Genomic DNA, 13,671 nt, shown 5'->3' on the forward strand with positions numbered 1-13,671 from the left:
TATTACGAACGTGAGGGCGGGCGGTGCGCCTCCCCGTTAGGTAAACGGTGTCACTCCGCCCCCTGGTATTACGAATGGAACGGTCGGTGAGGACTTCTCTGAGGGTCGGAGAGGAGCGATGCGGTGGAAGTGACATTTTTATGAAAAATTCTGAGCTCCTTCAATCCGAAAATGGTGTAGCCAATGGCTAGGGCAAGGGCTTGCGGTGTCCCAATTCCGCGGTAACTGTGTCTAGCAGGCGAATATTTCAGCAACGGTTGTTGGCAGTCGATATAGATAATAGTGGTATTTATAGGGATGTTTTCTTCGTTAATTCATCTTAAAAATTCATCAAATGAACGAATTTTTGCTCCCTTATTCGTACTTATTGGATAAAAAGTTGAACAAAACATTAATTAGCAGTGACTCGCGGAAGAGATCTTTAAAAAATCACGCATAAGCAGACGCAGGTAGTAACAAATTGCATGGCAGACCATCGCAAAATTGCGATAGATATATATTTAGGGCCAACGGGCAAGGTAAACCACTTATTCCATCAAAGCTTTGACCAAAATGTGCAGTCTTTAGAAATTTATGAAAATCCATTACGAATCTGGAGAGGCTTAATCATAGACAAATCACTCAACATCTGTGAAATGACAAAGCATCTATTGTTCTGCATTCCTTTCGTGTAAGTAACGGGGTTTGGAAATCTAATGCCAATTCAGAGAGCACAAGAAAGGCACTTTTTAAAATAATGAAAAATAACTTCTAGGCCGTTATCTATGGAAAGCAATAGAGAAGTAAAGAAACACAAGATATGCACTTTTGGTTACAAGAAAATTTTATTTCAAGATAATGTGACAGAGTTTCACTATTTCTTTCAAATCACAGCAAAACAGTCTGCCCACAATAAACATGTGAAATCGCGAATCGGTTCCGCGGCCAACACACACACACACACAATCTACAATGTATTTCAATTATTCAGGTAAAATCTACAAGCGATAGAAGCTCACACCATTAAAATAATGGGAAATACAATAATAAAAAAACTGGAATTCACTGCCATTCTTAGATTTATCACGTAAACCTTACAATCGAGAGCTCGCTATGATGAACACTCATATATTAATCACTGATTTTAAGCCTCAAATTATCCAACGCAAGTGGCTCAGGTGACTTTTCTCACTAATATTCGTTGGTACGATTGATATACTTGAATAAACAACTTTCGTACATAGCTTTGAACTTGATAGTTTGACCGTGAAATGTCATCTCTACGGTGAATAACGAATGCAAACACGCCGCTGACAATTTTTTACATTACTATCAGATATTTCTCGATAGCGTAATACCACTGCCCACATAGCATAAAATATCTTCTAGATGTCTAGAAAATATCTAGAATGTCTTCAGCTAATGTCTAGAAAATATCTTGTAATATCTTCTAGATATTTTGTAGATATCTGAATGTCCGCTTTTCTGATATCTACAAGATATCTTTGAGAAGATATTTTCGAGACATTCATATTTAAATTGGATCCATTGGGAAAAATTCAGGGTAAATGATTCCCTAATGATCCCAGCCACCATAGGAGGATTAATGGGGGGGGCAAAATGGCACGTGCCCCCCCAGATAGTTTAAAATTAGGCAAGAATTTCAACACAGTTTATCATTATGATCGTTTTATTTTGTGTACTACAGAGCCTCAATCAGTGGAATAGCGAGTGGGTGGGTCTGGGGGGTCCGGTTCCCCCCCAAATTTCAAATTGATTTTCTTTAATAAGGCAATAAATGTGTTTTAATATTTCGAGGGGGGGTCCGGACCCACTGGACTCCCCCGAAATATAAAAATTGATATCTTTTTCAATTTTTCCTTTTATGAGGCAAAGTGAATGTGTTTTTATATTATGGATTTCGGGGGGGAGGTGGCCAAAGGGGGTCCGAACCCCCCCCCAACGAAATATAAACATTGATGATTTTTCATTTTTTTCTTTTATGAAGCAAAGTAAATGTGTTTTTATATTTCAGGGGGCGTCCGGACTCCTGGACCCCCCCCCCAAATTTAAAAATTAATGATTTTTTTCTTTTATGAAGCAAAGTAAACCTGTATTAATATTTCGAGGGGGTAGAGGAGGTCAGAACTCCCTGGTCCCCACTGTGCAACACAAGAATATTCTAGGCATGATAAAAGTAGGATATATTATTTAAAGTAGGTATCCAAGACATTGAATATATTTTCTAGACATCTAGCAGATATTTAAAATATCCAAGACATTGAAGATATTTTCTTGACGTCTAGAATATATTTAAGATATCCAAGACATTTAAGATATTTTCTAGATATCTAGAAGATACTTTGTGCTATGTGGGTGTTTACAAACCAATCACAATGGAACACTGATAATTACAACTATTGGCACATATTTGTCAGCCTTGTAAAACTTCGTGCATTACAACCACTGGCTCTGTGATTAACGGTGGTTGTCAAGTTGAAAATTATACTATTTTGGAATAAAAGATGTTCGTAGAAATCTCCAAGCAGCGAGTAAAAGTTGTATTCACCTTACAATACAAGTACGGGCAGTCCTAAACGAAGAATTTTCCGGTACCTATGAAGAAATGGTTGGAGGTTTGTATATGAAAACTCGCCGCGCTCGTTAGGGGGCGTAGATTACACGAAATATGCCACTTATTAGGTAATTTTTATTTTTCTGGAGGGGTCACAGGGGGTTATAGGGGGATTTTATTTGCTTGTCCCGTATAACGCGGCATCGTTTACCTTCGATAAAAATTTCGGCTCTTTAGCTGTAGTGCAAGCATGGTTTTTCGACGGTGTCACCCGTTAAAATTAAATATTCTGCGTTCTCCGGGTAGCGGCACGTAGGGGCACGAAAAAGACGTCACTCACGTTAATTTGGTGTCCGTACGACGTCGGGAAGTGGCAAAAATAAATTCCGAAAAAGTTAAAATCGTGTGTTGAGGGAATGCAAACTTCACGGCGGATGTGTTGTAAGTTACCAAACGTTGTAGGAGTCGCTATTTCAATGGAAAATCTATTAGATCTAATTACTCGTAATTCGTTCGACTTATGGAAAATTAAAGGTAGCCAAAAAATTGAGTAAAAAATGTAGTATCTTGCATTTAAAGGAATTTGTCCTACGATTATTGCAAATAGGTCAAAAAAATTCCGAAGTTCGGCCCATAAGAAAAGCATTGGAAATTTTAAAAAGTTAAAAAAAATACTTAAAATTAAAACATTGCAAGAAAACCACACCAAAAAATCAACTAAAAAATCTAGTATCTCATATGTTAAGGAGTTATTCCTTAAATCATTGGAAGTTGGTTTTAAAAAAATCCAAAGATAGTCCCGTAAGAAAAGCATTGGAAATTTAAAAAAAATATAAAAAATACTTATAATCAAAATATGGCAAAGCATTTCACATCAAAAAATCGGCCAAAAAATCTAGTTTTCGCCAGTGAAATTTCATGTTCCTGTGACATTTGCAAGTAGGCAATAAATGGAAAAAGTTTTAGTCCCATAAGGCTCCAATGTTAATTCGGATCGATATATCTCGAAAACCGATCGACTTTTTCGAGTTTTCGGACTTTTCCCCCCGATGAATATGGGTAGCTGACCGTGGTATCACACCGACCCCCTAGCCGTGGTGTGACTCCGACGGGTGGCCACTCGTAATCGCTCGGGGCGGTGAATGCGCTTCCGGGCGGTACGACACCGCATGCGGTGAGCCGTTCGTAATAGGCCCCATAAGCCCTCGGCGATCGCCTACCGGCCACACCGCCCCTGCAACCCCATCCTTTATAAGGTTCAAATTGCTACGATTGTAACCAATTCATCCTGCATTACTACTCAAATAATCTAATAATTATATCAAAGGTTAAGAGTCTGCTGTGCATGGAAATCAGGTAGCATTAATGCAATTAAGGTACCTTAATTAATGCAATTAATTACCACCTTCTGCGTATACTATTGGCAAAACGTTTTGCACCGACATATATGTGAAAACTGGAATCGCGTGAATTGGAGTGGCTTACGTAGTGCCTCCGTGGGTGACACTGCAAACTCAAAAAAGTAGCCGGTCATTTAATTCCTTTAGAGAATTATGAGAAATCATTGCGCTTCATTTTGTTCACATTAGCACTGTAATCCAAAGGCCCACATCATGAGGGTGGATCAAAAACCCATTTCATCAAAATCAGAAAGCTGTCAGTGTTGGAAGTTTGTGGTTGGTGATGATTCCAAAAGGGAAAAATAATTTGCTTTAATATTTAAATTACTTGATTTAATGAATGTGTAAAAATTTCCTTCAGTAGTCAGTAACCCCTGTTACCTCAACATAGTAGCAGAAAGCACCTTTGCCGCTCCTCTCCCACTATTGCCCAAGACATCACAGGTCAGTGCAATTTGGGCCGTAATGATGATTTGTCAACCTAACTGCTTAAGATAAAAATATCGCCATTTCTTAAAAGAACATTGTCTCATTAACATCACTGTCATAACGTAAAAAGGAAATTGATAGAGATTTAGTTTTACAAGACCTATAAATTAACTTCCCGTTTACTCTTTAATTTCGACTACTTGCGATAGGTACTCGTCATATCCACTCGATGCTGCCTCCTCTCTCTATGAGTGATCTTTTGAAGTACTTACTTACAGTTGCGTGGCGTTCCGGTCGCATCTGTATTTTCAAGAATGCTGTATCCACATCATTTTGAAAAACTTTTAAAGCATTTACCGTAGCGACATCCAACAACTGATCCAATTTTTCCTTCAATTCCATATCATTCTTTAGCTGTCGCGAAGGCCAGCATCAAAAATTTATCTTGAATTTTAACAGCTCACTGCCTCTATTTTATATATCCCACGTATTTCTTGCATAATTTGAATTCTCGACATAATAGTCCAGAATGAGACCATGGACCTCAAATCATTAGCCTCGTATTTGCACACACTCCTTGTTTGAGGGTTAAGTGGTGGTGTTAGACACCTGCAGCACTTCGAGAATCAAAGGTAGCTTATTTTTTGCAAAAAACAGTGGCATCCCAGACGGCACAGGAAGTTTTCGTACCTAAATACGAGGGTGGACAATCAAGATACAAAAATCGCGCTTAGGAAGTTACTTAGAAGGTTTTGTTTCTTTATTTCCTTTAATGACGAATGAAGATGCAAGAGGACTGGCAAATTCATATGCATCGATAAAATTGTATCTCATCGATAAAACTGTATTCGGTCTGGGACTATTTTCTTACGCGGGTGGTGCCATCTGGTGCCATCGTGCCATATCCTCCTAGAAAGATCACATGTCTTCACAAGCTAGCACAAGGCGTTGGAGATCGCGTCGTTTACGTAACGTCTTACCACATTTCAGGGATTTTTGTGGTTAAGTTTGTGAAAAATAGAGTGTCTGGTAATAGTGAAGTTTCCCTTATTCTTTAATTTCATTCACTGGGCTTCAGAAACGTGTTTGTGAGATATTTTTGTTAAAAATGCCTTTCGTGTGTTTATTGTCGGGATGACGTAATGGAAACTCCGGGACATGGTTCAAGGTTTTAGCTTTCCAAAAGATCCTGAGTTGAAGAAGAAGTGCATTTGGGCGATAAGAAGAAAACATTTCACCCCTACGAAAAGCTGTGAGGTATGTACTCTTTCTCGCTGTAATTATTTGGATGTAATTTTAAGTTAGAAGTGGCTTCGGGATGTTGATGCATCAACATCCCGAACTATTCAGTACTGAAGTACTATAGTACTATTCAGTACTAAAAATGGTGATTCAAAATATTGTAGCAGCAATTCTTTTGAAAATTCTTGCATTTTAGTTGTCTTTTTTGTATTAATTCATTCGGTAAACGTGTGGTTAAAGGAGAAACTAGGAATAAGCTGCCAAGTTTATAGGTTCGAATATTGCTTCTTAGCTTGCCCTTTGGTGTATTACACGTCGGCTTTCATCATTTCAAATTATCTTATGCTATAGTTTAAAACAATAAAAATATCAGGCATAAAAATATTTACTATATTTACGAGCCTAGTAATTTGATTTCTCATGCAGAAATACCAAAAATTGGAAATGATTTGACCTAATAAGTTACATGGTATTTTATTATTTATTAATTTAAGGTGTGTGAGCTTCACATCGCACCTTGTGATATCAGAAAATAATCTGTGGCCTTGGACGAGAAGACGAGTAGAAAATTCTTGCTGAATTGAAGGCACCCAGATTGGAGGAAGGTACCATTGCTTCACTGTTACCTGTCGCCAAGAAGACAGACATTGTGGCAGAAGTGAGATATTTGTGGATGTGGATTTGATTTGTGCAAGTTGGTGCAGTGATAGTGGACGTTCATCGGAGAAAGTATTGACGATAGTTTGTATGTATCGACCAGTCCTCTTTTAAATAATTTTCTATTCGAAAGAGAATAAGAGTAATTGTTTCGCTAAATTAGATGTGGGATAGAAGAGAAAATTGGAAATATTATTGTGGTTGACAATAGAAAATACATAATATATGTATTGTATTTCTGTGGGTTTTTTCTTTCCTGCCTCTTTAAAATTTCTTGCGGTGGTGACTTCATGCAAAGTAAGTATAAAATCGGAGGTGTGATCTAAGAGATAACATGTTTTATTTTACAAGTGTTTATGCTGGTGATTTGGCAGGACTTTCATATTTTTAATAGGGTGATACATTTACTGCAGTGACCTAGGGACTTTTACTCATCCCAAATAATTTTTCAAATACTTTAGCGCCTGATATGGGTAAGTTTTAGTAGCTGAGACTGAACTATACGTTAATTTTTGCTTGCATTTTGATGAATTCGATCATACTAATAGCAGATGTGTCAGCAATCCTGTTTCATCGGCAATTTTTATTTAAAAATTTTATTTCGTCAGGCTTTAGGGTAAGCTTTTTAATGCTCGTGGGCTATGTGATGTCTTATTTAGTGTCAAAATTAATAAGAATTTACTCTCATTAACATCTCAAGGTTTCCAAGTAAGTACGAGCCACTTAACAATGCTGGATGCTGGGGGTACGTGAATTAGCCATGAGAATCTCATTTTTCGCAGAGTTATTTAAGTGGCCGAGTAAGTTTTGTAAGTTCTCAATGGGTAAATAATACTATATCATGAATTCTAATTACCATGAAAAACTCACAACCGACAAAACTTTGTCGGTCGTGAGTCTTTCATGGTAATTAGAATTCATGATATGGTGTTATTTACCTATTGAGAACTTACAATTCATAATGATTCGTATCAAGGTTCTCGCTACGGTCGGTAGCTATCGATTGTGTTGCGTTCGATACATTTTTCGATCGTGCGAGTTACGATATATCTAATGTCGACCTAATCGATTGAGATTAGCCTGAGTGCCGTGTTCCTGCGCGCTTCGTATCCAATCGTACGTGCTTAGTAGCGGACATTCACATGCTGCGTACGCGCTTCGTCGACAGGCCGCGAACGGAAATTATCCATTGACGAAAAGCGACGAAGCGGCATAGTATCCCCTTAGTCAATGGGTACTATGTACATACGAATTAGATACGGAGGGTTCTGTGCCGTCTGGGATTAGTTCCTGGTACACCAATTAGGACTACAGTGGAACCCCGATCTATCGTTCCCGCATTCATCGTTCACCGCTCCAGGTCCCAAATTAAGTTCCATAAAGACAATGTAATTTTTTCCCGCGTTCATCATTCCCCGAAGTATCGTTTTCCCGCATCGCTTGAAGATCGCGGTCCCGTCGTATAATTTTCCCGCATCCATCGTTTGACGAAAATGAGACGAAGTGTTTACAACGTGTTTTTGTGGCTAATAATGACAGACACAGTTTGAATCTTCCCCAGGAGATTGAAATACTATATGAAGAAGCTGAGAGCCGTGGGATAGTGACATTTCCCATGACCCGCTATCCCCCTCCATTCAGAACTCGCCTCCCCCACTCTGAAGCTTTCCTCTTCTCCAAAACAAAAAAAAAAGGTCACAGCTCGTGCAGGGATCGTATTACGAAGACTTTACAATTAGCTTCGAAAAAAATATCAAGTTACACGAGAACAACAGAATCGTGTTTCACGCCTCTCCGATTCTCGACCACTGAATTTTTTCAGCCTATGAATCACCTAATAGCCCAAAAGGTGCCTAACAATGAATTTCGGCATTTGGTATTATACTTTCATTAGATTGAAATATTAGTAATGTTTACGTAATTCAAAAAAGAATGATACCAAACACGACGTATTTCTAACGTTATTTAAGCAAGGAAATAGTTACAATAATACGATGGTGATTTCTGGCGGATCTCTATATCCTCGCAGCTGTTTGTGAGCTTCTCGGCATTTTTTTCGAAAACAGGGCATCAGGTTACAATTTACGAGTTATGCTACAAGTCTCACTTGTCAGAGCTGCTAACGAAGCTATGTCTTCTCGGGATATTTTGTTTCTTCCTACTAGCAATCCGAATTCATCTGCTCATCCGGCGCTACGCTCTTCAGAAAAGAATGGGTAAGTTGCCTTATCTTTAGAACAAAAAAGCTCATGGCGCAGTCATATGGTCATGCTTCACACTCTGCAGTAAGCTCTGCTTACGCCGCGCCGTACGCCATAGCATTGGTGCCGAACTTCACCTCGTACGAGTGGTTCCGTACTTTCCCGGGTGAGTTGACTTAAAACCAGTGAGTGTTTTCCGTGTGGGTTCAATAAAGTCCGGTTTCATTTTTTTTTTTATTCGTCTTCGGACCATGGCCCTTCCGAAGAAACAAGTGATAACTTTAAAATATGGACTGAAAATAATTGAAGACAAAGAAAAGAATCCTGGCTAGAAGCGCGTGAATAGTGCAGAGCGCCTCGGGATGTCCGTTAGCACATGACGGCAGGGGTTGGGGTAGAGCAAGATACCTAATGAAAATAAAAGTAGGATGAAGGGCGTGCCGCTGACGATTAACGCAACATTGTTAATGCTTTACACATTACCTCAATCATATTAAAACTTTAATTGCTAGAAAGGAACACTTCAAATAATAAACTATTTTTGGCCTTTTTGATCCATCTCACAACCAATCACTGGGTCGGCGAAAGCTACTGATTTAGGCATAACATGCACATTGCTCTCGTAAATACATGTACTTGAAATGGTGTTTGATGGTTAAGAATTTTTAAATCAGACAAAAATCCATAATAGCAGTGAAAATGCCGAGTGGAGTGCAAACATTTTTGAGCAAGGTGGCGTGTTCCTTTAGGATATTTGAAAGAGATATGAGTCAAATCAATAATATGACCTAAGTGGTTCGATAAAGTAATAATAATCCTGTAATTAGCTAAAATCTTGTTTGAATCCATTAATAAATATCATAAGTCGCAAAAAATCCAGCGTTTCCTGGGACATAGGCGACCTGGTCAAACATTCCCGCATTGATCGTTTTCCCGCATTCGTCGTTTTTTTCATCCATCCCCCTGAAAAACGATAGATCGAGGTTCCACTGTTCTACATTAGACTTGTACACGATATACGACATCGTTTTTATCAATAGTGTTTCAAATCCGAAAATTTACTCCTCACCATTCGAAATCCGACTGCGATGGGGTTAAAGGAGGTGTGAAACACGCAAACTTGAGTTAGAAGACATACACATAGTTGTCCCTAAACACCATTCTAAATGGTTCCATCTAATCTGGTAAATCGCAACAAAACAGTCTTGTGAATTTATAACAATGTCAGTTTTTTTTAGTAGCTCCTCCCATCTGTCGCCAACTCTTGTTAGGGAAGTTGCAAAGGTGGGTGTAAGACAATGAGGGGCGCAGGACTTACAGCGATGTGGCATGTGAGCGACCAGCTTTCCGTTAGGGGTGTGACACTCAGCTGTAACTCGCCAAGAAGTATTGTATTCCTGGAAAAGTGTTGAGTGGACATTAAAATGGAGCGAATTTCAGGTCTAAGGGATGTAAAACTGAGAATTGCCCCTGAAGATGATGTTATTTCCTGAAATGCATTCATAGGCCTTGAAACCAATTCAGTTGAATGGATTTTTATGAATGCATGTATTATGTAGCATTCCGTGTAAATGAGGAAAGTAACGTCCTCAATTCCTGATTAAGGCGGAAACAAAAAAACTGCAATCATTTTATTAAAATTCACAGTTTCCATTTGGAATTCTGTCCATTTAAACATTCTCACCCAATGGCTTAAGCAAAGCCACGTGATTATTAGTAGCAATGATCAGGACTGATTCAAAACCATTAGTAACACAAAAATCAAATTTTTATGAACATTTAATTTCTTTGGACTCTTAAGCTTCCACTCATCCTGCCTTGGTTATTCTCTCCCCTCCTTCCCATAAGACACAGCTGCTTGCCTTCATTGCAATACTCATTTATAATTCACACATCCAAAGTAGGCACAAGCCCCTCTCCACGGTACCATTCAAAGTCCAGAAAGTTTAAAAAATCTTCTTGGCACTCTCAATGTACACTGGGATTTTAGCACTGACGTCATCATACAGCTGCACGATGGAGGCCCGGGCCGCTTCTAGACCACCTCCGGCCCAGTCTTTGACCCCTTGGAGGCCCTGCATTTGCAACCACGCCACAATGGCAGAGGCGCCATCCTTGCAAAACATGCCTGTGGCCTCAAACCACTCCCAAAAGAGAGGCTCGTCGAGGAAGAAAAGAGCTCCTGCACTGGTGAGCAGGAGTGCAGGGATGAGGAGCAGCAAGAGCATGCAAACGCCAAGACCTGCAACAAATGGAATGCAAGGCAGCTTCATGACTAGACTGCAGAAAAAGAAACTTTCAGTATACGTTTTAAATTCAATTCTTCACCAATTACATACATACATATATCAACTAAAACATTATCTAATATCTTTTGTAAGGGGCTTTTTCAGCTGTTTCCAGAGTGCCAGGACATTTTCTGATAAAAAAGACTTTTAAAAAAATTGTTAGTTTCTCACCATGCGTACGTCAATATATGATGCAGTAATTAATTTTGTTCAAAACAAAACCTGTCCGTCAAACCAACCACTTGATGCGAAATGACCTTGGGCACGATCGTAAGAGTGAAATCCCGAGACAATGGCCATCACATGCATTAACTGCATTCGCAATAGAAAGAGAGGGTCCTTCAAGAGTGAACATGCCTTTTGTACTCCTGAGAGCCGGCTGCCTCTGCTTCTCTTTGAGTCCTCTTCCATTCTGCAACTCAGGCGAGAGCTTCTCTGCATTCACCTTATTCCTCTCTGCCGCACTGGCTCCCCTATGCCCTTCAGCAGCCGCCGCACCCTCCCCCTTCGATCCCCCCTTCTTCTTCCTCTTGGCCTCTCTTTTCGGCTGAACCGCTGTGCTCTCTGCAAGAAGAAAAGAATATTGAGAGACTACCAATTCTAGGCTGCAAGCAGGTTGTCATGTTACTCCAAAAGTAATTACTGATGCGGACTAGCAAACTGTATTTGTTTATCACATGACTCATATTCTTCTCATTTTATCTTCTTAAGGAGATTTTTCACTGCAAAAACCAAAACCAAAAATTTACATGATCTTTTCATCAATCACCATTTTTATTTAATTATAATTTATAAGCAACTTCTTCTAGAATAGCATATGCTTGGGATAGGGTAATTTGATTCGATGATAGAAGATTTAAGAGCTATCCATGAGCCCAGCAACATTCATTGCTTTGTGGCTTTATAAACGTAATAAATCCCGTATGTAATATTCAACTGAAATGGATTAGAGCAATGCAGAGCAGGTAGCCAAAGGGGGGAGTTTTGGGGTTTTCTGACTCGCTCCCTAGTGACAAATGCCCACGACACATCTGCTGAGGAGGCCACTAGCCCAGAGGCACTTAAGTGTAAGGCTATAAAAAATACACAAAGGAGTTGATTAGTAATAAAATAGCAAATGCCTTGGGAACTGTTTGGGAAGGCCTCGATTACAAGAGTTGGATGAAGTGGAGATTTGGTCATTGGGAGAATTTAGAGAAATCAGATGCTGGGGTTGAAACCAAAGCTGTCTTCTCAGCTAACCCATCGTATCTCAGTGGGCAACCAAGATGTTCAGCATAACAGAGGAATAGGAACTTGAGAACCAGGCTGGGGGTTGTGTTTTCTGGGAAAATGAGAATTTGCTTACAGGGGTCATGATTAGACGAAATCCTCAAGGAAGTTATTCTGAACTCCTTATTATACAGAGGAATATGACCCTATACTTTAAGCTCACTTGCCAGTGTTCAACAGTGTTTAAAAACATAAAGAAAAAATTTAATTGATGCCATTGCAATCTCCCCGCTTGATGAAATAAAAAGAGAAAATTTCTAGTTTTGATACAGTTTAAGTGGATGCAAACATTGATGTGCACAGTGGCATAACTAGGAATATGTTTGGGGGGGATGGGATGGCCTGGGGTGGCAACCCCCTCTTCCCCCACCAGGCAACCCAGAATGGGAAAATTTTTGAAAAATGACATGCCTGGAAATGCATTTTACATAATTTTGGCACTAAAGATCATGAAATAAATGCACATTGAAAGCAATATTTCCTTGTTAACAACAAAATTTTATGTTGGCTTGCGTGTTCCGTGAAAATGATCTTTTATACACAGAACCAGCACTAAGCCTTCACAACGGAAGGCTTCATGCTGGCTCAAGGAAGGCACTGTGCACAGCTCTACTCTATGGTGTACATGCTTACGGGCTTCCGTCTGCTGCAACTGTCGCTGCTGCTCGCGCCTGGCCTTTTCCTCTTCGATGCTAACGGCCATATTATGTAGGAGGTTCACCACAGCACGGGCACATCTCGCGCATTCGGCGGCATCAAGACAGGGGCCAGCCACTTCGGCGAGCTTAGGAACTAAAGGGTTCCCTTTAAGATCAAGCCATCGTAGGTTCTTCAATCGCCCAAAACTCAGAGGAAGACGATCTATCTTGATGTTCGGAAATCGATAATAATTGTACATAGGTATATAGGGCGATTAAACGAATAATATAATCCTAAGACAAACATTGGATATAAAACTGATACTGAACATCCTTGAACACCTTACCTTGTTGCTATAAAGATCCAAGTGCCTCAGTTGAACCATATCTCCGAAATTATCTGGAAGTTCCGTCAGCAGGTTTTTCCCCAAATCCAGTTTGACAATGTGCGTCAAGGAAGCAAAATTTCTCTGTAAAATATCACAAATGACCCGTTACACAGACAAATCATGCTCTCTTCCTTTAAGGGAGGCTGGTAGTTATTCGGGAAAGCGTTGCTTATAAGAGATATAGAAAACATACCCCTAGCTTTGTAATCCTGTTATTCGAGAGATCTAAGGTTCTAGCCTTTTTTATTGATATCTGAAAGATGGGAAACATGATCAAATATTAACTGCAATTCAAATACGCAAGATATTAAATATAAATTCCCCAAAATTAAGTACAAATAAAAACATACAATTTCTTTAACTGGTATCTCTTCGAGGTCGGACATGCTTAGATCTAATTCTCCGTCTTCAAGACGATCACGCAAATTTAATTTGGACATTATTACTTATTCTTTAATTTTATAAAATTACTCTTCACGGTTTCCAAGCACTGAGTGCATTCACACCAAGTTTAACACCAACTAATTTACCACGGGTTACACCGTACACGTCAGACAAAAACTTTGCCGGCTGATTTCCGCTTTTCAATTGGAAACAGTGG

At 39.4% G+C, this 13,671-nt stretch overlaps 1 protein-coding gene across 1 annotated transcript; it reads right to left on the bottom strand.

The window, feature by feature from the left end:
- Window positions 1–10,246: 10,246 nt before the first annotated feature.
- Window positions 10,247–13,625, bottom strand: LOC124158451 (leucine-rich repeat-containing protein 59-like). The gene is made up of 6 exons (XM_046533538.1): window positions 13,421–13,625; window positions 13,264–13,323; window positions 13,029–13,151; window positions 12,677–12,908; window positions 11,129–11,335; window positions 10,247–10,725 (listed from the first exon to the last, which is right to left on the bottom strand). The coding sequence occupies exons 1-6, from the start codon at window positions 13,508–13,510 to the stop codon at window positions 10,430–10,432; spliced, it is 1,008 nt and encodes a 335-aa protein (XP_046389494.1). The 5' UTR covers window positions 13,511–13,625; the 3' UTR covers window positions 10,247–10,429.
- Window positions 13,626–13,671: the final 46 nt, after the last annotated feature.

This window comes from Ischnura elegans, chromosome 5 (genome assembly GCF_921293095.1).
Source record: "Ischnura elegans chromosome 5, ioIscEleg1.1, whole genome shotgun sequence".
Classification (NCBI taxonomy): Eukaryota; Metazoa; Arthropoda; class Insecta; order Odonata; family Coenagrionidae; genus Ischnura; species Ischnura elegans.

Bases quoted from the DNA above. Each gene is read 5' to 3' on its own strand.
- LOC124158451 (XM_046533538.1), bottom strand. From the start codon at position 13,510: ATGTCCAAATTAAATTTGCGTGATCGTCTTGAAGACGGAGAATTAGAT. The intron at 13,324-13,420 runs GTATGTTTTTAT...CCCATCTTTCAG, and splicing joins AGATACCAGTTAAAGAAATT to ATATCAATAAAAAAGGCTAG. The intron at 10,726-11,128 runs GCATGTTCACTC...CATTTGTTGCAG, and splicing joins GGCTCTCAGGAGTACAAAAG to GTCTTGGCGTTTGCATGCTC.